Source organism: Zingiber officinale, chromosome 1B (genome assembly GCF_018446385.1).
Source record: "Zingiber officinale cultivar Zhangliang chromosome 1B, Zo_v1.1, whole genome shotgun sequence".
NCBI classification, from domain to species: domain Eukaryota; kingdom Viridiplantae; phylum Streptophyta; class Magnoliopsida; order Zingiberales; family Zingiberaceae; genus Zingiber; species Zingiber officinale.
Genome location: NC_055986.1, coordinates 162,116,185 through 162,143,412, shown reverse-complemented (window position 1 = coordinate 162,143,412; position 27,228 = coordinate 162,116,185). Strand labels below are relative to the sequence as shown.

Genomic DNA, 27,228 nt, shown 5'->3' with positions numbered 1-27,228 from the left:
ACAACCCTCTTGGTTGTAACCAGGTTAATTTCTATCTTCTTGTTTGTTTATTGTTTCATTATTTTATTTACTATTGCACTATTTGAGTTGAAAGTACGAGGAGGGTATAGGTTTAATTTTTCAGAACCAATTCACCGGCCTCCGCTGCACCTATAAATTCGTCCCAAATTTTAAAAAAAAATCGTCCAGATCATCTTATTTCAATATATTTTCCTATTACAATTTTTTTCCAAACATATTCAACATATATATAAAAAACAACTAAAGACAAAAATAGAAATATAAACCAAAAATCAACTAATATATTAATGAACAACAAAATGAATACAAACATCAATAATATAAATCCAAACACATACATCATCAAAACATGTTCCAAATACAACCTAAACTAAGAGCATAAAACTAACAATACAACACACATCATCATCCAACAATACAAATTACAACAATATACAACTACAACTAACACCCTAAACCAAACACTACAATAAAGTTACAACAACCATGTCATATAGTATCCAAATTCCAACATCATACAAAAACATGAAAAGGTAGAGTAGAAGATAATCTTATGGCAGTAAGGATCCTCTGGTCTGCAAATTGTGGACCAGGGGATGGTCCACTGATGTGGACCCTTGATTTGGATGGACCCCATCTATTTAAAGATGGGGTCCATCCAAATCAAGGGTCCTTATGTAATGGAGCATCCCTTGGTCCACAATTTGCGGACCAGAGGATCTGCTCTCATCTTATGGAGGTCCTTCTCAATCTAAATCCTTCTTCTACCTACATCAAAAGATAAACAAACAAAAAGAAAATCTTATAAACCAACACAAAAATAAATAGGTAAAGACTTACACATTTTTACGTCAATATCACCATCATCTTCACCTACCAACCCTGTTTAAAACAAAAATAACAACACTAATCAAAATACAAAAATTAAGAATTTACAAAATGAATAAAATAAAAGAAGTCAAAAATTCAAATTACAAACACTCATGCATTCTGCATCCAACTTCTTATTATTCTACATTTTGCCTGTTTCAAATAAATTATCATAATAAAAACTCATAGAACGTAAATACTAATGCTCAATATTACTTAGTTCACAAACTACTACAAATAACATATAATATAGGAAAATAAAAACATGCAATCATTATTAAAATAGCATGTGTAAATAAATATACCTAATATTTGTAAATAAAACCGAACGTCTCTTCGAGCCACGTCAAATCCAAACCTGCACAAACAATAATATCAAATTTACAATAAAATAAAAAAGTCTACAAATTATCAAATATAATCTTGACACCTGCGCCATCACCCGGCCCGACAACCCCAAACAATGACCTGCCGATTTACAAACAGCAGCCAGCCTACGCCGCCAGCGACCAGCATACGCCGCCAGCAGCTAGGCGAGGCCACCAGCAGCCCGACAATGGCCAGGTGAGTCTACTAGTGGCCAACCCGACAATGGTCAGGTGAGTGGCCAGGCGGCGACGCTAGGGCCAGGTGCAGCAGCAAGCGGGAGAGGCCATGAGCAGGTGCGAGCAGCCAGGCGCGGCCAGTCGTCGCCGCTCGCGACCAATCTCGGCCGCTCGCGGCCAGTCGCGACCGCTCAAGGTCAGGCGCGGCCGCTCGCGGCAAGGTACGACCACGAGCTGCTAGGCGAGGCAGCGAGAGGCCAGGCGCAACCTCCTACGACCGTGAGCAGCCACCTGCGGGATGCAAGGACTGAGGATCGTCGAAGAAAGGGGGAGTTTGCACACCTGTCCATAGATCGGCGGAAAATTCGCAGCAGCCGCCGTCACAAGGAGAAGGGAAAAAAAATTAGGTCAAGATCGAGGTGAGGAGAAAAGATCGGGTCGGGTAGAGAAATTAGTAGTGTTCTTTCCAACGAATTCTCAGATTCGTTGGAAATTTCCTACGAATCAGATTCGTTGGAAATTTCCAACGAATTAGAGATTCGTTGAAAAATTTAAAATTTCTTAAAATTATCGGTTGATGGACCTAAATATCTCGGAATCGGATGAAACAAGTTTCTATGTGCTCCTCTATTTATTCTAATTTTATATATGTCCTCAAATAATTTTTTTACCTAATATATTTTTCTCATTAATTTTTCAAAAATCAATATGTCTGATAAATGTAATTCGGGTTTAAAAATTCACAAATCAAAATACATTGCCTCTAAATTTTTTTAATTAATTCATGGATATAATCATGAAAATTTTACGAACGCATACAATCTAATTTCGTCTCGTTCTGAGCACTCGAACATTATTTTGTAAATCTTACAAGTTCAACTAGATCAATTAGATTTAAAATTCTAACACTTTATAAATTCAACGAACATTAAAATTCGTCTAATTGACCTAGATGTGAAAAAAATCATCTTATGTCAAAAAAATATTTGACCTCATTTATAGAATCAGGAGACCAAGAGGAGCACATAGAAACTTGTTTCATCCGATTCCGAGATCTCTTGATCCATCAACCGTGAATTTAGGAAATTGTACACTTTCTAACGAATCTCGAATTTGTTGGAAATTCCCAACGAATCAGAAAATTCGTTGGAAATATTTCCAACAAATTTGCAGATTCATTGGAAATTTCCAACGAATTACAGATTCGTTGAAAAGTTTGAAATTTCCTAAAATTAATGGTTGATGGACCTATATATCTCAGAATCGGATGAAACAAGTTTCTATGTGCTCCTCTATTTATTCTAATTTTATATATGCCCTCAAATATTTTTTTTACCTAATATATTTTCTCAGTAAATTTTCAAACATCAATGTGTCCGATAAATGTAATTTGGGTTTAAAAATTCACAAATCAAAATACATTGCCTCTAAATTTTTTTTAATTCATGGATATAATCATGAAAACTTTACGAATGCATACAATCTGATTTCTTCTCGTTCTGAGCACTCGAACATTATTTTGTAAATCTTACAAGTTCAACTAGATCAATTAGATTTAAAATTCTAACACTTTATAAATTCAACGAACATTAAAATTCATCTAATTGACCTAGATGTGAAAAAAATGATCCTATGTCAAAAAACAATATTTGACCTCATTTATAGAAATAGGAGTCCAAAAGGAGCACATAGAAACTTGTTTCATCCGATTCTGAGATCTCTAGGTTCATCAACCGTGAATTTAGGAAATTGTATACTTTCCAACGAATCTCGAATTCGTTGGAAATTCCCAACGAATTAGAAAATTCGTTGGAAATATTTTCAACGAATTTGCAGATTGAATTAGAGATTCGTTGGAAATTTCCAACAAATTATAGATTCGTTGGAAAGTTTGAAATTTCCTAAAATTAATGGTTGATGGACCTAGAGATCTCGGAATTGAATGAAACAAGTTTCTATGTGCTCTTCTATTCATTCTAATTTTATATATGTCCTCAAATATTTTTTTTACCTAATATGTTTTTCTCAGTAATTTTTCAAACATCAATGTGTCCGTTTAATGTAATTCGGGTTTAAAAATTCACAAATCAAAATGCATTGCCTCTAAATTTTTTTTAATTAGTGGATATAATCATGAAAACTTTACAAATGCATACAATCTGATTTCGTCTCGTTCTAAGCACTCGAACATTATTTTGTAAATCTTACAAGTTCAACTAGATCAATTAGATTTAAAATTCTAACACTATAAATTCAACGAACATTAAAATTCATCTAATTGACCTAGATGTGAAAAAAATCATCCTATGTCAAAAAAAAAATATTTGACCTCATTTATAGAATCAGGAGTCCAAGAGGAGCACATAGAAACTTGTTTCATCCGATTCCGAGATCTCTAGGTCCATCAACCGTGAATTTAGGAAATTGTATACTTTCCAACGAATCTCGAATTCGTTGGAAATTCCCAACGAATCAGAAAATTCGTTAGAAATATTTCCAACGAATAATATTTTCGTTGCAATATTTGCGATGAAAATATTTTTCGTTGCAAAATTTGCGACGTAATTATTATTCGTTGCAAATTTTGCAACAAATTTTATTTCTTGTCCCAAACTTTCCAACAAAATTTGTTACAAAATATGTTTCGTTGCTAATTTGCAACAAATTATTTTCGTTGCTTTGCTAATTTGCAACAAATTATTATTTTGTCGTAAATTTTGTTGGAAAGTTTGGGACTAAAAATAAATTAGTCGCAAACATTCGTCCCTAAAAGATTATTTTTTGTAGTGTCTATATATGGCATCGTGATCAAACTTCCAACTGTACAAACTCTTAAAGCTTCCCTTTTGCACTTCGAAAACAAAATAACATAGCAAACTAGCATATTTTTTTCTTTTGCAAAGTGGGGCACAGAAATTGAATCGGCGTAGCCTCGTGGGAATTAAGATTGGAAAGAATAAACCTTTTTGAGAAAAGGAGAGAAAGTGAAACTCAGTGAGATTAAATTCTACCAAGTGTCTATAGCAATCAATCATTGACGAAACTCGGTGACAGATGAATGATAAGTTTGACGAAACTCGGTGACAAATGAACGATAAACTAAAATTAAAATAGCAAAGAGAAAATGATGGAAGGAGAGGAGAGACCAGGATGAAATGGAATCAGAGAGGAGAAAGAATGGCAACAGCAGCAAGAATATGCTACCTCTCCCGAAATCGCTGAACAAGGCATTAGTATCTCCATCTAGGTCATCTCCAGAATGGGGAAATAACGCAACAATAAAAGCAACACATAGGTCACTTCCACCGGTTAAACAAGTCTTTCTGTCTATTTTAACGGGGATTTGGACGGAAGGATCAATTTGGGAAAACATTAAAAATTGGAGGACTAAATTTGGTCAATTGAAAAATTAAGGAGAAAATCAGCACCACGTCAAATAATGAGGGACTAAATTGAGAATTAATCCTTAAGCTTATTAAATTTTTATATTAGCTAGAAGAAGGATAAGTAAAGATAAAAGATATTTTAATTTCACTAGAGAGGATATGCATTTAGATTTTAAATGCAAATTATCTTTAATAATGTATTTTTTGAATGACACATCATCGTATTCATATCTATATTTAGCAAATTTTCCGTGGACGGGATGATATAATTACTAAATACAGTTAGAGAAGTAGTTTTTCCGGTAACTCTGAACACGATAAATAATAGACTCCACCGCCACTTCCCGCTCAAAATCCACCGCGCGCCGAGTTAATCATAAACCAAAATGGCTGCCGGAACCTCATCGTGGCTCGACAACATCGCACCCGAGATCGCAAGCAAGCTCCATTCCGACGGCGAAGCCGTCGCCCGATTCGCCACCGACTACGGCGGCATCATCAGTGCCGCGCCTCCGGCGGCCGTGCTCCGACCCTCTTCGCCGGAGGACATCGCGGCGCTCATCCGTTGCGCGAACCGCGCTGACTCCCCGTTCTCCGTCGCTGCCCGCGGCAACGGGCACTCCACCCACGGGCAGGCCTTCGCGCCCGGCGGCGTGGCCATCGACATGGCTGAGCTCCGCGGCGTAGGGAAGCGGATCCGTGTGTCGGCGGAGGAGTCCTACGTCGACGCCGGCGGGGAGCAGCTCTGGATCGACGTGCTGGAAGAGACGCTGAGGCACGGAATGTCGATGAGGTCGTGGGTGGACTACTTATATTTGACGGTCGGCGGCACGCTGTCAAACGCCGGTGTCGGCGGCATGGTTTTCCAGCACGGGCCGATGGTCTCCAGCGTGCTCGAGTTAGACGTCATCACCGGAAAGGGTGAGATGGTAACGTGCTCTCCGGAGTTGCACTCAGACTTATTCAACGGAGTCCTCGGCGGACTCGGCCAGTTGGGCGTCATCACCCGAGCTCGGATCAGTCTCCGCCCAACGCCGGCGAAGGTCCGATGGCTGAGGCTGTTCTACACCGACTTCGACAGCTTGACAAGGTAATTAATAGCAATTATCATTATTTTTATATAATTATCGTAATATATTATTATTCCATATATTACTTTGATCAAGAGATCTTCGAATCCTAAAAGTAATCTTTTACAAAAAAAAAAAAAAAAAAATAACATCCCGTACAATGGATCTTTTCTCAAAACTTTGTATGTTAACTATCGTTTGAATCAGACCAAACTAAATATTTGTCAAGTCAGGCTATTATTCTCTTGTTCCCTCGAACCTATAGAATAGAGTAAGACATCAATTTTTCAATACGATCAATTATGTTCATTGCATAATTGGCTCCTTTGAAAAGCATTGGCGCGCCTATAAACGAGATGCACTACCAACTAAGCTATAGCTCTTGTTATAGACATCTTAACATATAGACAATTTCTTGTCAAAATAGATATTTCATAATCCTATTCTATTAGACATCTTAATAGAAATAAATTAGTATTACTTGGAAATCCTATTCTATCTATAATTTCCACCGGACTGCCGTTTTTTTTATATTACTTTGATAATATTACCATATTTAACAATTATTTTATCTCTGTATTTCAACACAAGTGACCAAGAGTTCCTGATCTCGCTGAGAGACAAAATCGGGTTCGACTACGTGGAGGGGCAGGTCCTCCTGAACCACCAGCAAGTCGACGACCCCAACTTCTTCTCGATCGAAGAAGCCGAGAGAATCAACCAGCTCACTGCCGAGTTCAACGCAATGTACCTCTTGGAAGTAGCCGTGTTCTTCGACTCTACGTCCTTGGTGGATCAGGTACAATATCATATTCTAAAAGTATTAAGGAAGATCTAATTAACAACTCCATTCATGTGTTGTGTATATAATCTGATGATCGATCACAGAAAGTCGAGGGCTTGCTGCAACGGCTGAGCTTTGTCCCTGGCTTTGCCTTCAGTAAGGACGTGAGCCATTTTGAATTCCTGAACAGAGTCTACACCGAGGAGGAACATAGAAAAAGCTCCATGGCGGTCGACCCCAGCAAAATCCGCCATCCATGGCTCAATCTCTTCGTGCCCAAGTCTAGAATCCGAGACTTTCAGACTGGAGCCGAAGGGATCCTCCAAAACATTAACCCTACAGGCGTTGTATTACTCTACCCCATGAACAGGAATAGGTATACAATATCTACCTCCATAGTTAATTAATTAGCTAGAGTATGCATGCTAATTAATTACTTGCAGGTGGAATGAGAACATGACTGTCGTAGTCCCTGATGAGGAGGTCTTCTATAGTGTAGAGTTTCTTTGGACTTCGACAGAGGAGGACTGGAAGAACCTTGAGGCCGGTAACAATGAAATATTAGGGTTTTGCCATCGACAGGGCGTCCAAGCAAAGCAGTATTTAGCTCATTATAAATCGCGAACCGATTGGATGGAACACTTTGGAGAAGTTAAGTGGAAAAGGTTTATGCAGTTGAAGCAGACATATGACCCAAAGGCACTACTGTCACCAGAACAACATATATTTACTAATTAAGTAAATTGAACATCAAACTAAGCACGTAATTAATGCATGCAAAGCAGTCAGCAATTATATATCTATACACGCTGTGTACGTGTAATTAATTATGATACATATAAATAATTTTTCTTATTGCATGTGTATTAATCCTAACGTAAACAATCTAGTAGTTTACTCCGGAAAAAACAATCAAATTGGAACATTTTCTTAGCACTATTGATCGAATTATTATAAGTTATATTTTAAAATATATATATATATAAAGAGTAAAATAATATACATTATATATGTAATAAATTTTTAAAATATTTTACATTTAAAATAAAAATATAAAATTTCAAATAATTTTCAAGTTTAAGAGTAAATATTTTTTTTAAAAAAATAACTTTAATATAGATAAAAATATGCTAATTTTTGAACCAAAATTGATTATATATGTCAAGACTAATAATACTACAATACTCGTTAGAGCTAATCTTAATGGCCTAGGATGAGATTTTATCTAATTAAAAGGTAGCATTCTTCTATCTCTCACGCATGGGCACTCGTCTCCTCTCTATTTCTTGACCTCTTCAATAAAAATATCTTTGTGTATCTTTAAGATTTCATACTTTATTTATTTTATTTGTGTGTGTTCTAATTGTCCAAGTAAAGTGAAAATATTGCAGAATGTATTTTACTAGTGTACAAAATCAGTCATTAAAATTCAAAGATACATATTAGAAATAACTAATCAATACATCGATCCATTATCTACAATGCCCTCTCATAGTCGGTCAAATACAATTATGCAATTAAAGAATAAAGTATATATTTATAAGAAATATTCCTGATGAGATATAACTATAAAAGATCAATAATAAGTCGCTCTTTTTATGTATGCAAATGCAAGTCCCATAAGTCTATTCATACAAGATCCGGTCAGCAACAGGAAATCTTGACAAAATCTGATAGAATCTCTCAAGGATATCTAAACATATGACTGAGCAAATTTAGTACTCCCTCAAGTTGCAATCAGCTATCAAGTAAGGTGCTAGGTCAGGCCAAAGTCCAACTAAAGTATTCTTATATGATGCATTATTGTCAATTATGAAAAACAAATGAAGATTCAAAAATCAAGTAAGGACTGTTTGCATCTTTTGTGATCATATTTCTCATTACGTGGTGGCTACGTACTAGATAAGATTTATTTTGAACAGTTGATGTTATTTCATTTTCTCGGTAGATCTCATGCGACAAGGTGTGGATTCTGAAGAGGATCTTTTTAATTGACAGGAGAAAAATTGACATTTGACAAAAGATAGAATTCTCTATAAATTTCACGTTTTAATTTAATAAGCAAAGTGGGGATTCATTAATTATTAATTGCATGCAAGATACACGTTGACTTAGATATTTAATATAATTAAAAGTCATATAAATTTTGGAAATGGAACAACAAATCTTAAGAACAATATTGTAGATCGAACCAAAGATTGCGCGTGATCTTTGAGAAAGATGAGTGGGTTTTTTTATTCAGACATCATATCGTTATAATTCAATTGTTTTACTAAAGACAAGTTTATTTTTATTTGGAAAGTTAACAGGGGCAAAAAATGACTTGTATTTTTTATTTTATTTTTTAAAGATATCTATATTTTTTATTTTAAATAAATTATCGGCTATAATCTTTATCAGATTACACGCTAATTAGTGCATCTTTTTTTGTTAGGGTTTAGTACGCTGAAACTCGTATACATATAATTATATAATTCAATTATTATAAAAAAAAAAAAAAAAAAAAAAAAAGGTTGAATTGTTGTTTTTTTTTAACTTCAAAATGGATTATTAGAAACATTCAATGGCATACGTACCCCACAAGCTTCAAGCATTTAAGCCACGTTAGAACATCTGCATCAGATACCCTATTTAAATATTTTATCTTAAATTTTAGATAGGGTTAGCTACCCTATCCATTCCCTAAATTATGCATTTATGAACAGCACTTCTCTAAATTTAGGGAATGAATTTCATTCCCTAAACATTATAAAGAAGAGAGAAGAAATAGGGAAGCTGATATATGATATTTTGAAAAATGGATATCCAAATTTAATAAAGTAACTTTTTTACCTTAAATTATGCATTTTGGATAGGGAAGTTCAGTCCCATATAAACAAATATGTATAAGTATGGATACTATTAAAAATAAAATAAAAAAAGAATATTTTTTTAGAAAAAATAAAAGTTAGTCGTGTTACATATATAGATATATCTATTTAAAAAAAACACACAAAAAAAAAAAAAAACAAAATGAGATTGTCGTATATCATGCATGGACTTTGCTTGTTAATAGTTACAAACCAACTAAGAGAGGACGAAGTCAATATTGAGGAAGTCTCCCATGGCGTGAAGCATCCTTATTAGTTTGTTGGAGACTTTAAAGTCTCTATCAACTGAGCAAATTCTCCTCTCTAATTTCGTGAAACAAACAAGAAAATAAATGATCAATTACATTTTCATTATTAATTAAAAATGAACCGGCCTATTAAATCGTTGAATAATGGTAATTAAGTTGAATTGAAAACAATGAATTAGAAAATTATTAGAACACAAATGACATATGACAAGCAACAGTTTGTGTTGAATTGTTGAACTATATGCTTCTAATTACATCATTCATTTTTGACTATTTTTGAGTCACTTTCTAAATAAAAATACGTATTCGGTTCAATCATTAAGAATAAAAGAGTACAAAGCATGTAATCTTAGCTCATCATTAAGTACTTTGTTTTCTCATAATTATTGTATTAATTAATGTCGGATTCCAAGTTCTAGTTGTTTAAACTAATAGATAGAGAGAAGAAATAGAATAGAGAATATTTTTTTATCTATTATTTAAAGTAAATAGACTTATTTATAAAAATTATCTAAATAATAATAGAAATACTAAATATTGTATATAATAATAAGCATAGAAATAAATATAATAAATTTGAAAGTATTAATTTTACTTTATGATTCATGTCAATTTTAATTGTGATGTCAAATATAATAAATATTAATTGAGTAAAATTAATTCGAGATTATTTTTTATTATTATCGTTACCCCCGATAAACTCAACGGGAATGACTGAACGTTGAGTTTTAGTGTTAATTTGATGAAACGTTGTCTGAATAATGACTTGATAAATATATCAGTAATTTGATTTTCAGTAGAGATGTAAAAAAACTGAAACTTGTCAAGTCTCCACACACTCACGAACAAATAAAAATCAATCTCTTCATGCTCGGTACGAACATGAAAAACAGGAATTGCCGTAAGATAAGTTGCTCCAATATTATCACACCAAATTTTAGACGTAGCAATTTGAGAAAAGTGTAATTCCAAAAAAAAGATACTGTAGCAAAATAATTTCTGACGTCGCGTTAGCTATAGTTTTATATTCAGCTTCAGTACTTGAGAGAGAGAGATTGTAGGTTACTTCTTTGAAAGCCAATAAACAAGATTTTGCCTAAGAAATATGACATATCTGTTGGGATCCTTTGGATGGCTAGAGAGGGGGGAGTGAATAGCCTCCACCAAAATCTTAATCTTTTCACAAAAATTCTAAGCGAGTTTGTTAGCGCAGCGGAAAATAAGCAAACAAAAAGAAATTATACGAGAAAAGAACCAAGCACCACTAACACAAGATATACGAGGTTCGGGGATAACTTGCCCCTACTCCTCGGCGTGTCCGTGAGGTGGACGAGCCCTTGATCTTCGGTAGATCACACCCCGGATGACTCCGGCTAATGAAGCTCTCCTTCTCGATGGAGAAACCTCTCTACAAAGTCTTCGAACAGATTTAAAATGAAGCACACAAGACTTACAAATCACAGTGGCTCAAAGAAAATCGAAGTAAGCTCATAGCCACGAAGATGATGAAGACAGAGTCCAAGAACACAGCAAGCTCTCAACCGAAACACACACAGCTTTTTACTTGCTTCTCGTTTTTTTTTTCTTTTCAGCATACACTGCTTCTTATGTCTCTACATTCGATCAGCCTGCACCGAATCGCTGCCAACCTGCACCGAATCCCTGCTGCAAGCTACGGCGTCGCCAATCGCTTCTCTTCCTCTTCTGATTCTCTGAGCTCACACCAATAGAACCACGGTCTTCACTGGTGCCTCTGAGCTCGAACCAATCACCAGGAGTTAAGCCAATCCCCGCCTGATCACTGCCAGAAACACAGCCAATCGCAACATGTAGCCGTTGTTGCTTCAAATGCATTTGACGCAGAGAAAGCAGTGGAAAGATCCTTTGTCTCATTCCTTTGATGAGGCTTAATTTGAAACTAAGCACTGGTATGGTACCTGCAACCTGTATCTCCAAAAGACTCACAGCAGAAGGTTAAACAGAGATGGGCAAAAAGAAGTGCGAATCAGAAAATATCAGAGAAAGCGCATGCACAATGAACTTAACTGTGGATCGGTCAGCAGACCGATCCATGGCTCTCTGGACCGATCAGGACATATCCTGATCGGTCTGGGATGATGCTGATCGGTCTGTGGACCGATCAGGCCTTAGGCTGATCGGTCCCCAGACCGATCAGCCAACTCTGTGTGAGAGTTGGCCTTGTCTCTGATCGGTCTCCAGACCGATCAGTAACTCTCACAGAGCCGCACTGATCGGACTCTGATCGGTCTGTGGACCGATCAGGCCTTAGGCTGATCGGTCCCCAGACCGATCAGCCAATGTGTGGATCGGTCCACAGACTGATCCCCCCTCTCGCTTTGAGTCCCAGCGTTTCTGATTGCTTCTTTCTGATCGGTCTGTAGACCGATCAGATAACCCATAGAGACTTTCTGTGTGGTCACTGATCGGTCACGAGACCGATCAGGTGACTCATGTATCACTGGATCGGTCTGCCGACCAACACTGGATCGGTCTGTGGACCGATCCAGACAACCAGAGTTTCACTGGATCGGTCAACAGACCGATCCATAGCTCTCTGTGTTAGTTTTAGAGCCTCCCAGCCCTAAACCCTAACATCTTCCTGGTCCAGAGAACGAGCTACCAAGCCCTCTCTGACCTAGTCCTGAGAACGAGCTGCCGAGCCCTCTCCGACTTCGTCCGGTCCAGAGAACGAGCTACCGAGCCCTCTCTCCGACTTCGTCTGGTCCAGAGAACGAGCTACCGAGCCCTCTCTGACCTAGTCTGGAGAACGAGCTACCGAGCCCTCTCTGACCTAGTCCGGAGAACGAGCTGCCGAGCCCTCTCCGACTTCGTCCGGTCCAGAGAACGAGCTATCGAGCCCTCTCTGACTTTGCGTGTCAAGTATCCGTACTTGGACTTTTCCTCATGATCAACCTTGATCATCAATCAGTCTGAGTTTAATTAATGTCTGATACAAACTTAAATCAGTGTCAACATCAAAACAACAGTCAGGTCAGACTGTATCAACAATCTCCCCCTTTTTGTTGTTTGACAACACGATTTAAGTTTAGATCAGAAATGTTCATATTTTCATATTTCCCTAATTTTAGAGGAATCAAGATCCTCCCCCTAAGACAGATACAACATCATGTAAGGATAGGGGAATCAAGATCCTCCCCCTAAAGCCAAACTCTCATTTATCTCTAAACTTAATTATTCTCTCTCCCCTTTGTCAAACATCGAAAAGGTGCGAATTAGGTAAGAGAACGGTAAGGACTCCCCCTTAACCCATACTGTCTTTTTCTTAATTCACCTAGAACATCCTCTAAATGTATTATAAGACAGTGATAAAGAAATAAGAGACATACAAGATATGACATATTAACAGCATATTAAAAACCAATAAGGAGTGAAACATAAAGAAATAAAGTAAACAGCATAAATAGAAGAAATCAGTAAGTATCCAGGACAGACATACATAACCAACAACCAACATCCAAAACATAGACAGTCAAAATGTCATCATAGAACAATGTATATCAATCAACCCCCTCATCATGAGGAGCATCAGGATCATCAACGGGAGGAATGAGTCCCTGAGGTGGCATGCCGGATGGATAGCAGGAAATCCTGCGGAGGTGGGTATCGGCCATCCAATCCATAATCGTCGATGTGTCACCCGCCGATCATTGCGTAAATCATCGTAGGCCGGTCAATCCGGACGCTGAAGCTCAAAGAACTCGTCGTCCGATCAAAGCGACTCTCCTCGGCGATCGCCAACGAGATCGGCCTCTCCATCGTCGGCAGCAGGAGGAGAGCAACCTGTCGTGGAGGTCCCGTGGTAACTCACCTAGTGCTCTCCCATCCTTCCACCGGACCTCCCATTTTGTCCTATGATTCCGGACTTGGAAAATGCCCGCTTCCAAGTCTCAATCCTGTCGACCATCTTGATTATTCTACCCTTAGAGACATCAATCTAAGGTCTCGAGCTAATCAGTAATTATATGCCCATAAGGCATATAAACGATGATGGCTCACTATAGGAGATGATCGAAGAGTAGATGCTAGATACGATGTCAAAGTCGAGACGCCGACGCAATCCATAAAGCATCAGGCAATGATACGGTCGGATCTCAGACAATGGTTTAGATGTGATAGGCAAAAGGCAATTTGTCACAATTTTAAAAAGAATGTAGTCTTGAGGAGATAATCTCAAGGCTGCAAAAGTAGGAAAGTCAACATCTAGCTCATCAAGGCCATCCGGTCTAGGTTGTCTGAAGAAATACTCATAGACGGAGTCAGGTGTGACATCAAAAGGTGAGGGTAGGGGGTCTGGTAGATCAGGAAATATCGAAAAGACATTACCGGAACACCTCCGACAATCGAGATACTCAAAGAAGGATGAGAAACTGAAATCAAGAGTCCGTTTAGCAACTCTTGTTTTATAACCTACATCATTAGCAGTCTGATGAAGGTTGTTATAAAACTCAGAGACCAAGTCATAGTTGATATCCCGTTCTAAGTAGACAAGTGAGTCAAGATTGTAGTAGGAAATGGTTTTAGACACAGTTGGACAAAATTCGTCCATGAATTTACGATCTACAGACCTACACGGGAGTAATTTGAAGGTTCTTTGTCTAAAAGCTTCCTCAAAATTGTGGTTCGGGAATCTCCCGGAAACAGATGGTTGAGGTCGGGAAGGGACCTTTGACTTCGACTTCTCAGATGACTTAGAGGTCCCCTCACCCACTGGTTTCTTTCTAAGAGTTAACAATGGGATACAATGGGAAATAAATGAGCACAGGAGCCACCCGAAACAAAAACCACAGTTATGGTGAGAAATGAAATTGAAATGCCAAGTTCTAGAGAAGTAAGGAGTTACCTTGGTGCCATTGAGCTGTTGGCTAGAGCTTCGGCTAGGGTTCCGGCGTGCAAAGAGAAGAGAAGGTGTAGGGAAGAGTCGGCTAGGGTTCCGCGTGAAAGAGGAAAAGAGGGATCGGGAAGATTTAAGGGTTTATTGATGGGTGTACAGTTGATGAAATGATCGGACGGCTGTCCGATCAGGAGGTATCAGGAGCCTCCTGATCGGTCCATGGACCGATCCAGGAACATCCTGATCGGTCTGTAGACCGATCAGGAGACGATCAGTACTCGCTGATCGGTCCCTGGACCGATCAGGGAACTTCCTGATCGGTCGGTAGACCGATCAGAGAATGATCAGTGGCTATTGTGCCGGATTGATCTGATCGGTCTTCGAACCGATCAGGGAACTCCCTGATCGGTCTGTACACCGATCAGAAAGTGATCAGTAGCGGGCTCTACGTGTCAGGCTGACCTGATAGGTCCGTAGACCGATCAGTGTCTGATACTTAGATCTTCTCCAGTAATTTCAGTAACTGAAATTCGCAATTTCAGTAACTGAAATTCATAGAGATGTTCGATAGTTCGTGGAAGATTCTCTAGGAAAACTTCCAAGTTCAGAACCTAGAACCTGGAGGATCTACAAGCATAACTATTACCCAAAATCTATGATCTGAACTTGTTTTTAGTCCTAACATTGCAGATATTTAGAAAACAGGCAACTTAAGGCTTGCAAACTGAAATTTTCGACCTTTGTTATGTTTAGTTTCAAGTTTGTCAAAATATAACCAACTTGCTATCATTCTTTCAAGAACTTGTCCTAGTATCAATCAAAATCATGAAAAGCATCGTTCAAGTGTAACAAACAGTCCATCAACCATAATTAGATAATTTCTAGGCAAAAGTCCAACCAAGATTCCTTGGTTGGAATATATGAGTAAGATCTAGAAACCAAATACACATGAATTATGTAATGGTCTTCCCCATACTCAATTTATGTCTCTTCAACCTAATTATTCAAGGGATGCATGATACATTTTGAATAATTTGGTTGATCCTAGCATCTCACCCCATTTCTAGCAAACAAAAATATTTTGTTAAACCTTATAGTTTGTGTGAGATGTTCCCAAGTTGCCCAAATTAATTTCTCAATTTCTCTTGTCATTTTAATTGTCCTTATTGATCATGATGTGGTCAAAATGACTTATTGAGCCAAACACATTCTCAATTCCCTCCTTAAATGACTAAATTCATTTTCCGGAAGGGGTTTGATGAAGATATCGGCTAGGTTTGACTTTGACTCAACATATGTGAGTGCAATGTCTCCCCTAGCTACGTGATCTCTAATGAAGTGATGACGCACTTCAATGTGTTTGGTCCTAGAAAGATGAACTGGATTTTTCGTTAGGTTTATTGTGCTAATGTTGTCACACAACACTTGCACTCCCTTATACGAAAGTCCATAATCTTCTAGAGTGTGAATCATCCACAACAATTGTGATACACTCTCTCCCATGGCAATGTATTCAGCCTCGGTCGTGGAGAGAGCAACACAATGTTGCTTCCGACTTGACCAACTAACCAATGATGATCCTAAGAATTGGCAACCCCCACTAGTGCTTTTCCGATTCAATTTGCACCCAGCATAATTGGAGTCGGTATAACCTATCAAGTCAAAAGACTCAGTACGAGGGTACCAAAGACCTACTCTAATTGTGCCTTTAAGGTATCTCAGAATTCTCTTAACTGCAATTAAATGAGATTCCTTGGCACAAACTTGATATCTAGCACACATGCCCACAGCAAAGAGTATGTCCGGTCGACTAGCTGTGAGATATAGAAGACTACCAATCATGCTTCTATATTGCGTTAGATCAACTGATTTTCCACTCTCATCATTGTCCAGACGAGTGTTTGTCGCCATTGGAGTGGACACTTCCTTAGAGTCACTCATGTTGAATTTCTTGAGCATCTCTTGAGTGTATTTCGTCTGATGGACATAAATGTCATCTCGAGTTTGTTTGATTTCAAGTCCAAGGAAGAAAGTCAATTCTCCCACCAGACTCATCTCAAACTCACTCTCCATGTGAGTGATAAATTCATTCAAATAGTCCTTGTTATTTGAGCCACAAATTATGTCATCGACATACACTTGGGCTACAAAAATATTTTCACCGTCTCTATGCAGAAATAGTGTTGGATCTATTTGACCTCTCACAAAACCCTTTTCTAGTAGGTAAGTTGACAACCTTTTGTACCAAGCTCGAGGTGCTTGTTTAAGCCCATAAAGAGCTTTCTTGAGCTTGTACACGTGGTTTGGAGCTTCTTGAGCTTCACACGTGGTTGTTCAACATAGACCTCTTCTTTGATGAATCCGTTTAAGAAGGCCGATTTAACGTCCATTTGATAGAGCTTGAAACCTCTATGTGCAGCAAAAGCTAGCATTAAACGAATGGACTCTAATCGTGCCACGGGAGCATAAGTCTCATCATAATCGAGGCCTTCGACTTGACTATAGCCCTTGGCTACAAGTCTCGTCTTGTTCCTTACGACTTCTCCCTTTTGGTTTAACTTATTTTTGAAGACCCATTTAGTTCCAATAATGGTGGTCTTCTTAGGTCTAGGAACTAAGTCCCACACTTGGCTCCTTTCAAATTGACCTAACTCATCTTGCATAGCTATGATCCAGTCAGGATCGTCCAATGCCTCATCAACTATTTTTGGTTCAATTTCTGAGATCAAGGCGACCTCATTAGACTCATTTCTAAAGAATGATCTAGTCCTAACCCCTTGTTGGATGTCTCCCACAATCTGGTCTTGGGGATGACTAGAGGTTATCCTAGATTGCATTGGTATTGGCGGTGCCTCATGAATGGTCTCACTAGGCACAGGCAGAGACTCAGTATCAGGCAAATGATCAGCCTGAGCCCTTTGATGCCTTTGCTCATCGTCATCAGAGTCAACCTCGACTCTTTCTTCATTTTGATCATTCAAACTTAGATTTCTAAGTTTAAGTTGAATTTCTCCTACATCCCTTGATTGATCATTCGATTTAGGGATTTCTTCAAATGCTACATCTGAGGACTCTTCAATCAATTTAGTCCTATTGTTATAGACTCGATAGGCTTTGCTGAAGAGAGAGTACCCGACCAGTATCCCTTCATCAGCCTTAGCCGTGAACTTTCCAAGATGATCATTGGTGTTCAAGATAAACACCTTACAACCTAACACCCTAAGATGTTTAATTGTAGGGGGTTTCCCAAACCAAAGTTCATGAGGAGTTTTTCCTAAAAACCTATGTATCAGGACTCGGTTTTGCACATAGCAAGCTGTATTCACAACTTCAGCCCACAAGTAGCTCGGTAGTGAGTACTCATTGAGCATGCTTCGTGCAGCCTCTTGCAAAGCTCGGTTCTTTCTCTCCACAACCCCATTTTACTGTGGGGTCCTTGGAGTAGAGAACTCATGCCTATATCCTTTTTCTTGACAAAACTCTAAAAATCTATGATTTTGAAATTCTCCACCATGATCACTTCTAATTGTTTTAATTGTTGTTGATTTTTCATTTTCAGTTCTTCTACAAAAAGAAATGAAGATATCTATGGTTTGATCCTTATTTTTCAAAAAGAAAGTCCATGTATATCTAGTAAAATCATCAATAATCACTAAGCAATATCTACTACCATTCAAAGAAATGACACTACTACTATCAAACAAGTCCATATGCAGTAAATCTAAAACAGTAGAGGTACTTACAGCGCTTTTACCTTTATGAGTTGCTTTTGTTTGCTTACCCTTTTGACATGCATCACATAGTTTAGTCTTTTGGTACTTGATGCTTGGTAAGCCTCGCACTAATCCTTTGTTGGCCAGCTTTCTAATATTCTTCATGTTCACATGAGCCAACCTCCTATGCCAAAGCCATGATTCTTCTTCTTTTGACATGAAACACTTAGCAGAGGCATTAGTAGCACTTTTAAAAGAAATTTGATAAATGTTATCTACTCTTGTGCCTACTAGTACCGTGTCAAGTGTGTCAATGTATTTGACCAGACATTGACTTGAATGAAACTCAATTGTGTAACCCGTATCACACAATTGACTGACACTTAGGAGATTAAAAGTCATCCCCTTGACTAGAAAGACATTCTTGATTTGGAGGCATTCGGATATATGAATGTCTCCAACTCCTATAACCTTAAGACTACCATTGTTACCAAATGACACATTACCTCTATTTTGTTAGGACCAAAAGTAGCTAGAGGGGGGATGAATAGCTCGTCGCGTTCGCTCGATGCGCTTCGTTGCTTGGCGTTGCTTGTTGCTTCTTGGATGTGCAGCGGAAAATACAGAAACAAACACAAACACGCTAACACTAGGATTTTACTTGGTATCCACCTCACAAGAGGTGACTAATCCAAGGATCCACACCAACGCACACACCCTCCACTATGAATAACACTCCTTTATGGTAACTACCAAAGGCGGAGAAGCCCTACAACACTCTCAATACAAGAAGAAGAAAGGGAAATACAAGTTAAGCAAAAGCTTACAAGATGTGCAGTAAAAACCCTAACCCTAACTTCTTCCTCTTGCAATAGATCCGCCTCTTGACTTGGAAAGCCTCCAAGAACCTTCAAGAATGGCACGTGCTTGTAGAGAGCTGTGGAGGAGCCGGGATGAATCTGAGAAGAGCTCGTAAAGAGATGTCGAAGACCACGCTCGCCTGCGGCTTTAAACGACGCCAACGGTTGGATCCCGATCGATTCGAATGTTCCGAATCGATCGGAGGCTGATCGATCCACGGATCGATCCACGCTTATCGCGCGAAGCAGCATCGTCGATCGGGTGATCGATCGGGACCTCTGGATCGATCCACGGATCGATCCGTGCTTCGTCATCGAAGAACTGATCGATCCACCGATCGATCTGATCGATCCACGGATCGATCCAAGACTTGGTTTTTGCCCAAACCAAGTCTCAAACCTCCTAACCAACATCCGGCCAACCTTGACTGTTGGTACATCATGCCTCACATCCGGTCACTCCTTGACTGCCAGACTCCCCACCAAGTGTCCTCAATCCTTTGACCCACTTGACTTTTACTCGTCGTGCAAGTATCCGGCCACCCATTGACCTATTGACTTCCACCGATGTCCGGTCAACCTCGACCCATCCGGACTTCCTTCCTCGCCAAGTATCCAACAATCCTTCGACCTACTGACTTCCCAACACCGATGTCCGATCATCCTCGATCCATCCGATTTCCTTCCTCGCCAAGTATCCAACAATCCTTCGACCTACTTGACTTCCCAACACCGATGTCCGATCATCCTCGATCCATCCGGATTTCTTCCTTGCCGGCTTCACTCACTGGGACTTTCACCCAGCTTCACTCACTAGGGTTTTCCATCCGCCCAGCTTCACTCACTAGGACTTTCACCCAGCTTCACTCACTAGGGTTTTCCATCCACCTAGCTTCACCACTAGGACTTTTGCCTACTTCACTCACTAGGACTTTCCTTCCGCCATTCACTCATTGGACTTCCACTAGTCGATCAACCTCGACCTACTTGACTCTTCTTCAATCAATATCTTATCAAACATCTAAACCCTAACCAAGACTCAGCTTGGTTAACCGGTCACCCTTGACCTGAGGGATATCGCACCAACAATCTCCCTCTTTGTTTGACAATACCACAACAACACTTACAATCCACATGTAAGTTAGGCTAATCCTATAGCCTCCTTCTTCATGCCACTAGGTAATGAACCCATAAATTAAGCTTTTCATTCTCCCCCTAAGAGGGCAAACTCCCTCTAGGTAATGAAAACCTAACTTACTTCCTTTCATTCTCCCCCTATTGGCACACATCAACCCCCTACAAAAAAACATCAACCCGTCTTTGGACACACATCAACCTATGCTCCAATTTTGGGCACACTTCAACAACTCCATTTGTTGAAGACTCTCCCCCTGAAGAGTTGCTCATCGTGATCACAATTTCACTCATGTGATCAAATCAGTATTGAAGGTCCCATACCCTTCATTATCCTTAACTTCTCCCTCAACGTTGACAAATACCCAACCTTGAGCATTTTCAACCACTTGAGTTGCCACTTGAAATGATGAGGATATCCACTCCCCATTTATCCCCATTTCAAGTTTAAATGCTCAACCTTGAGCAAGTTCACAACGGAAGGTTAACCACCTTCCAAGGTTCATGAAAAATAATTTTCATGTCTTTAAAGAGTCCCTCCCCCTAAAGACATGGTGGTAACTTCTGTCATTGCACCAACAATGACTTGGAATCCCTAAACCATTAGGAAAACCAATTTTAGAAGTTTTGAGGTTCAAATATTCAAAATTTGAAACAAACCTCAACCTAAACTTCAGCTTAGCCTTCCTTAACCAATCCATCCTTGTTTTCACATGAAAACACCCTTTTTATGTATACAAATGTATTTTATGGGTTTGGAATGGTTACCTAGACTAAAATTGGTTCAAAGATGCTGAAATCAGGTCTTCCCAGCCAAAATCAGCAACTTGGATCGATTGGAGTTGGATTTCAATCGATTGAACCTCTCTGAATCGATCCACTGATCGATTCAGACACCCTGGATCGATCGGTGATCGATCCAACCAGGCACTCCAATCGATCCACGGATCGATTCAGGCACTCCAATCGATCCATGGATCGATCGGAGCTCTGATAGTTGCTGAAATTCTATTTCAGTCAACTTCAGAAACCCCTAGAAAATTCTACAAAAATCCAAAAATCATGAAATTTTGTGTAGACTTTGTTTAGGGTATATATTATCAAGGAAAAATAGTTTTCTATGAAAATACATCATATTTTCAAAGATTGACACAAACTTGAAAACTTGCAAAAACTGTATTGTTTTCTTCAAGTTTGTGTCTAACTATTCAATGGTGATTACTATCAAAAGATAGCCTTCACCAATGTTTTCCAAAATCATTTTGAAAACATTTTCAAAACCAATATCCCACCATGTTCCTTGGGCTTAATGCACATGACTTGTACATTAGCTTTCCCAATGATGGGAGAACACATAACTATGTGTTTTGATGAACCTAAAACTCAAAAGAATGCACTAAATCAACATCTTGAGTTTTGTTCATCTTCCTAACATCTCACTTGTATCTAATGTGCACTAAAACACATACAAGTCATCTTATAGTCCTTGTGAGATGTAAGATTTTGGTTTTGCCCTATTCTAGGGATCATGCATATCTATCTAGGCATTTTAGATATATGCTAGACATCCACCAAGGATGTCACTTGTTAATAATTGTTGTTAAATGCCTTTTGTCCTTAATTACAAGGACTTAAACTAATGCATGATAATGTTATGGCATACATCAAAATAAAATAACTTTCAAAAGAAATATTCCTATAACTACATGATGTATGCATGACATGACATGGTATTTTTGTATTTTTCATAATAAGTCATGAATGCAAAAGTAGACATGATGTCATGGCATATGATGGGCAAACAATCATGGCAAGATTTAGCATAAATAAAATATACCTAGATTAACTATCTAAGTATCCTTAAAACCTTAGCTAAACTTACAACTTAAACCTAGATTGCCCTTAAGTGCGTCAAGAAAACGCCAAAACCTAAATTGGCATTTCTAATTCCCTTGATTAATTTATGCCAATTGAAATTAAGCATATTCCTCAAATGTTGGCATATTTCATTTTTCCACAAGAGTAGCACTTTAAAGTTAAGGCCCAGATTGCCTTAAATTTCCTAAGAACATACCAAAATCCCAACTTGGTAGCTCTTATGAATTTCCCAATATGTGCCTTTTAAGATTAAAATCAACTTTTCACCACTAGGCACATTTTACTCTTTCAAGGAGTAAATAATAATTTCATTTCATTTTCAAAGGTTAACAAAAACCTTGAAAATGCTCCTTGAGTGTCAATTTCCTCAAAGTTGGGTTAACTACCCTTCTAATTGGAGTTGACACTCTCTAACCCATTTATGGGGTAGAGAAGATGCTCCTAGGAACCCAACACCTATTGGTGCTCCTTAGATGCTCTAGGTACTCACTAGGGATAACTTCCCTAGATACCTTCCTAGTGACCTTGTTGGGCTTCTTAGAAGCCTTGGTCACATTTTCTAGGTCAACCCTAGGGATAGCCTCCCTTGTGACCTTGTTAGTGACTTTCTTAGACTTCTTAGAAGTCTTAGTCACTTTGGTTGCAAAAATACTCTTAGGGATGACTTCCCTAGTGTTCTTGACTTGACCACTAAACCTAGGGTTTGTTCCATAACTATATGGAACCCTATGATAACTAGGCACATCCTTCTTAGCCTTTGGTTTGTATCCCAAACCTCTATGGCTATTTGATGGCTTTGACTTTCCTAGCCCTAGGTTTTGCTCATTTTCCCCTTTTAGGATATTTTCCATCCTTTTTAGGGTCTTTTCCATTTTATCAAGTCTTGATCTCAAGACTTGATTTTCTATCATTAAATCCTTAGAATTTGGTTTTTTATTAAGTCCATGAGCATTTTTGTTTCTAGGCTTATAGCTACAATCCTTAGAGTTCTTGCCTAGACTTTTACCTACATTCCTAGCCTTAGGTGTAGTAGTTTTGGCATGTAGGGCCACATGCTTTTCCTTAAAGCCCTCATGCTTTCTATTTTTATGGTAAATAGCATTAAAATGATAAAAATTAGAACTATCATGCTTTTTCCCATGATGTAAAGGGGTGGGCTCAATAAATGTTACCTTTCTTTTTACCTTGGAGGCTCTCCCTTGACTAATGTCTCCTTGAGCCTTGACCATCTTCTTCCCCTTGGGGCATTGACTTCGGTAATGCCCTTTTTGGTTGCAAGAAAAGCACACAATGTGCTCCTTGCTCCTTTTTGTTCCGGGGATGATCTCCTTAGGCTTCTCCTTGCCCTTTCTTGCCACTTGGTCCTTCTTCTTGGCCAAGTTGGGACACTTGCTCTTGTAGTGCCCACTTTCCCTACACTCAAAATATATTATATGATTTTTATTATTAATTGAAATATTTATACCTTTGCTTGTAGGGGTGGCATCTTTTTCTTTGGATCCGGAGGTAGAAGCTTCCTCTTGATCGGACCTTGATTCTCCTCCATTTGATTTTTCTTGACTTGTGGAGGTAGAAGCTTCTTCCTCCTCTTCTTCTCTTGACCCGGATGTAGAAGCTTCTCCTTCTTCTTGATCCGGTGTCACCAAGAATTGCTCCCCCTCAATCCTAGAGGTGGAGGCTTCATCATCTTGAATATGAAACAAGGAGTATGCTCTCTCCTTGTTCCCTTCGTTGCATTCCCTTGAGGATGAAGCTTCTTGGATTTCCTCTTCTTCGGAGGTTGAGCATTTTTCACGGAATCCTCCTCTTGGTCTTGCTCCAAAGAGTCACCCTCTGGATTCTTCTTGATCTTGTACAGTGGAGGGACTTCATGAAGCTTGGCCAATTTGCTCCAAAGCTCCTTGGCATCTTGAATTCTCCAACTTGAGCCAAGATGTGGCTAGGCAATAAGTTGACCAAAAGCTTGGTCACTTTGTCATTTGCCTCGCCCCTTTGAATTTGCTCCGAGCTCCATCTGCTTTTCTTTAGAAGCTTGCCCTTGGAGTTCGTTGGAGCTTTGAAGCCTTCCATCAGAGCAAACCATTGCTCTATCTCCATCATAAGAAAATTTTCGATTCTTGATCTCCAAGAATCGAAGCTTGCCGATGTGTATGGTGAAGCTACCCTTGTGTCAAATCCAAGTCCATCTTGGAATTGCATCTTGAAGTTGAGCTTGATAAAATCTTGAACTTGAAGAAATTGCTTCTACTTCTTCACCCTCTAGCTTTTCTTGTTACGCTTGACCCTTCCGGCGATGATTCCGGTGAAGAGCGGCCTCGCTCTGATACCACTTGTTAGGACCAAAAGTAGCTAGAGGGGGGATGAATAGCTCGTCGCGTGCTCGATGCTCGTTGCTCGGCGTTGCTTGTTGCTTCTTGGATGTGCACGGAAAATACGTAAACAAACACAAACACGCTAACACTAGGATTTTACTTGGTATCCACCTCACAAGAGGTGACTAATCCAAGGATCCACACCAACGCACACACCCTCCACTATGAATAACACTCCTTTATGGTAACTACCAAAGGCGGAGAAGCCCTACAACACTCTCAATACAAGAAGAAGAAAGGGAAATACAAGTTAAGCAAAAGCTTACAAGATGTGCAGTAAAAACCCTAACCCTAACTTCTTCCTCTTGCAATAGATCCGCCTCTTGACTTGGAAAGCCTCCAAGAACCTTCAAGAACTGGCGATCACGTGCTTGTAGAGAGCTGTGGAGGAGCCGGGATGAATCTGAGAAGAGCTCGTGAAGAGATGTCGAAGACCACGCTCGCTGCGACTTTAAACGCCAACGGTCGGATCCCGATCGATTCGAATGTTCCAATCGATCGGGAGGCTTGATCGATCCACGGATCGATCCAGCACTATCGCGCGGCAGCATCGTCCCGATCGATCGGCCGATCGATCGGACCTCGATCGATCCACGGATCGATCCGTGCTTCGATCACGGGAAGAATCGATCGATCCACCGATCGATCCACACCGATCGATCAGACTTGGTTTTGCCCAAAACCAAGTCCCAAACCTCCTAACCAACATCCGGCCAACCTTGACCTGTTGGTACATCATGCCTCGTGCTCACTCCATTGGACTGCCCCCAAGTGTCTGCCAACCTTCGACCCACTTGGACTTTTCCTCGTGTCAAGTATCCGGTCCTCCATTGACCTACTTGACTTCCACGGATGTCCGGTCATCCTCGATCCATCTGGATTTCCTTCCTTGCCAAGTATCCAATCAATCCTTTGACCTACTTGGACTTCCCAACACCGGATGTCCGATCATCCTTGATCCATCTGATTTCCTTCCTTGCCAAGTATCCAGTCAATCCTTTGACCTACTTGGACTTCCCAACACCAGATGTCCGATCATCCTTGATCCATCTGGATTTCCTTCCTTACCTGGCTTCACTCACCAGGACTTTCACCTAGCTTCACTCACTAGGGTTTTCCATCTGCCTAGCTTCACTCACTAGGACTTTCACCTAGCTTCACTCACTAGGGTTTTCCATCTGCCTAGCTTCACTCACTAGGACTTCCTTCTGCCTAGCTTCACTCACTAGGACTTTCCTTCTGCCTGACATTCCAGTTAGGACTTCCCAGTCAAGTATCCAGTCAACCTTGACCTACTTGACTCTTCTTCAATCAATATCTTATTGTCAAACATCTAAACCCTAACCAAGACTCAGCTTGGTTAACCAGGTCACCCTTGACCTGAGGGATATTGCACCAACATATTTTTGTTTTGAAGGGTAGTAAAAAATGACTTGTCCCCGGTCATGTGCTTGGAGCATCCACTATCAACAAACCAAGTTGATAGACGCTCCCCCTTGACCAATGCCTACAAGACACGAAAGATAGATGTTTTAGGTACCCAAATCTTGGGACCTAATGCATCTACAATGAAAGACTTAGGCACTCATGCCTTGGTTACACCCTTCCTAGTCTCATGAACCCTAGAAGCATGTGATCTATGAAAATGGGTTCTAGACACTAGAGAAATAAAACTTGACTCCTTGGGTTGATACCCTAACCCAGCCTTATTGTAGACCGCCCTTTGGGCATTTAGAATCATGTCTAATGTCTTGGAGCTAGTTAAGAATCTCTCAAGCATTTTCTTGAGTTTCTCAACTTCACTCTTCAAGGCTTTGTTTTCATCTTCAAGGAGCTCTAGATGTAGGTCATCAACCTCATCTTCCCTAAGAGCTCTCAAGTTCTCTACTTCATCTTTTAAAGATTTAATTTCAGTTTTTAATTTTTTAAGCAAGGTAGACAAATGTGTAATAGTCTTATAGCATTTTTCTAAGTGAGAAGAGGTTACCTCTTCATCATCCGAAGATGATGAAGCCGCGGCTGAAGTGCTTGCGTCCCCATCACTCCCGGAATCGGATTCCTCCCTTGCCATGAGTGCTAGTTGCCTTGTGCTCTTCTCCTTCTTCTCTTCCTCCGATGAGCTCGAGGAGGATTCATCCCATGTGGCTTTGAGGGCTTTCTTTTTCTTGGCCCTTTCCTCCTTCTTTAGCTTTGGACACTCGCTCCGATAGTGTCCTTTCTTGCTACACTCATAGCAAGTAACGTTAGACTTATCAATATTTTGATCTACAATTTTACCTTTGTATCTCCTGCTTCTTCTCATGATCCTCCTCACAAAATTTGTCATCTCACTTGATGATGATCCACCTTCATCATCGGACTCGGAGGAGGATGAAGATGAAGGAATCTCTTTCTCCTTCTTCTTTTCTTTCTTTCTTCTCTCATCCTTGCTCTTTTCTCCTGCAACCAAAGCTATACCTTTCTCCTTTTGACCTTTGTTAGCAAGTTCATGAAGTTCCATTTCACAAAAGAATTCATCTAACTTTACAATTGAAAGATCCTTAGAGACCTTGTAGGCATCTACCATAGATGACCACAAGGCACTCCTCGGAAAGGCTTTTAGAG

The 27,228-nt window shown here is 39.4% G+C and overlaps 2 protein-coding genes across 3 annotated transcripts in view; one reads left to right on the top strand and one right to left on the bottom strand.

Moving 5' to 3' along the window:
- Nucleotides 1–5,208: 5,208 nt before the first annotated feature.
- On the top strand, nucleotides 5,209–7,414 carry LOC122043996 (cytokinin dehydrogenase 6-like). The gene is made up of 4 exons (XM_042604548.1): nucleotides 5,209–5,912; nucleotides 6,484–6,691; nucleotides 6,781–7,052; nucleotides 7,120–7,414. The coding sequence occupies exons 1-4, from the start codon at nucleotides 5,209–5,211 to the stop codon at nucleotides 7,412–7,414; spliced, it is 1,479 nt and encodes a 492-aa protein (XP_042460482.1).
- A 2,369-nt stretch (nucleotides 7,415–9,783) lies between these two features.
- The window catches only part of LOC121987254 ((S)-coclaurine N-methyltransferase-like), a 30,148-nt gene continuing 12,703 nt past the window's right edge, over nucleotides 9,784–27,228 (bottom strand). Inside the window, exon 7 of one of the 2 annotated variants that reach the window (XM_042541156.1) lies at nucleotides 9,784–9,849. In XM_042541156.1, coding sequence (XP_042397090.1) covers nucleotides 9,799–9,849 — 51 coding nt within the window. In that variant the 3' untranslated portion in view covers nucleotides 9,784–9,798. The remainder of the gene's footprint in view (nucleotides 9,850–27,228) is intronic. The other variant, XM_042541152.1, reaches the window with a different exon arrangement.

Bases quoted from the DNA above. Each gene is read 5' to 3' on its own strand.
- LOC122043996 (XM_042604548.1), top strand. From the start codon at position 5,209: ATGGCTGCCGGAACCTCATCGTGGCTCGACAACATCGCACCCGAGATC. The intron at 5,913-6,483 runs GTAATTAATAGC...TTTCAACACAAG, and splicing joins GACTTCGACAGCTTGACAAG to TGACCAAGAGTTCCTGATCT. The intron at 7,053-7,119 runs GTATACAATATC...AATTACTTGCAG, and splicing joins TACCCCATGAACAGGAATAG to GTGGAATGAGAACATGACTG.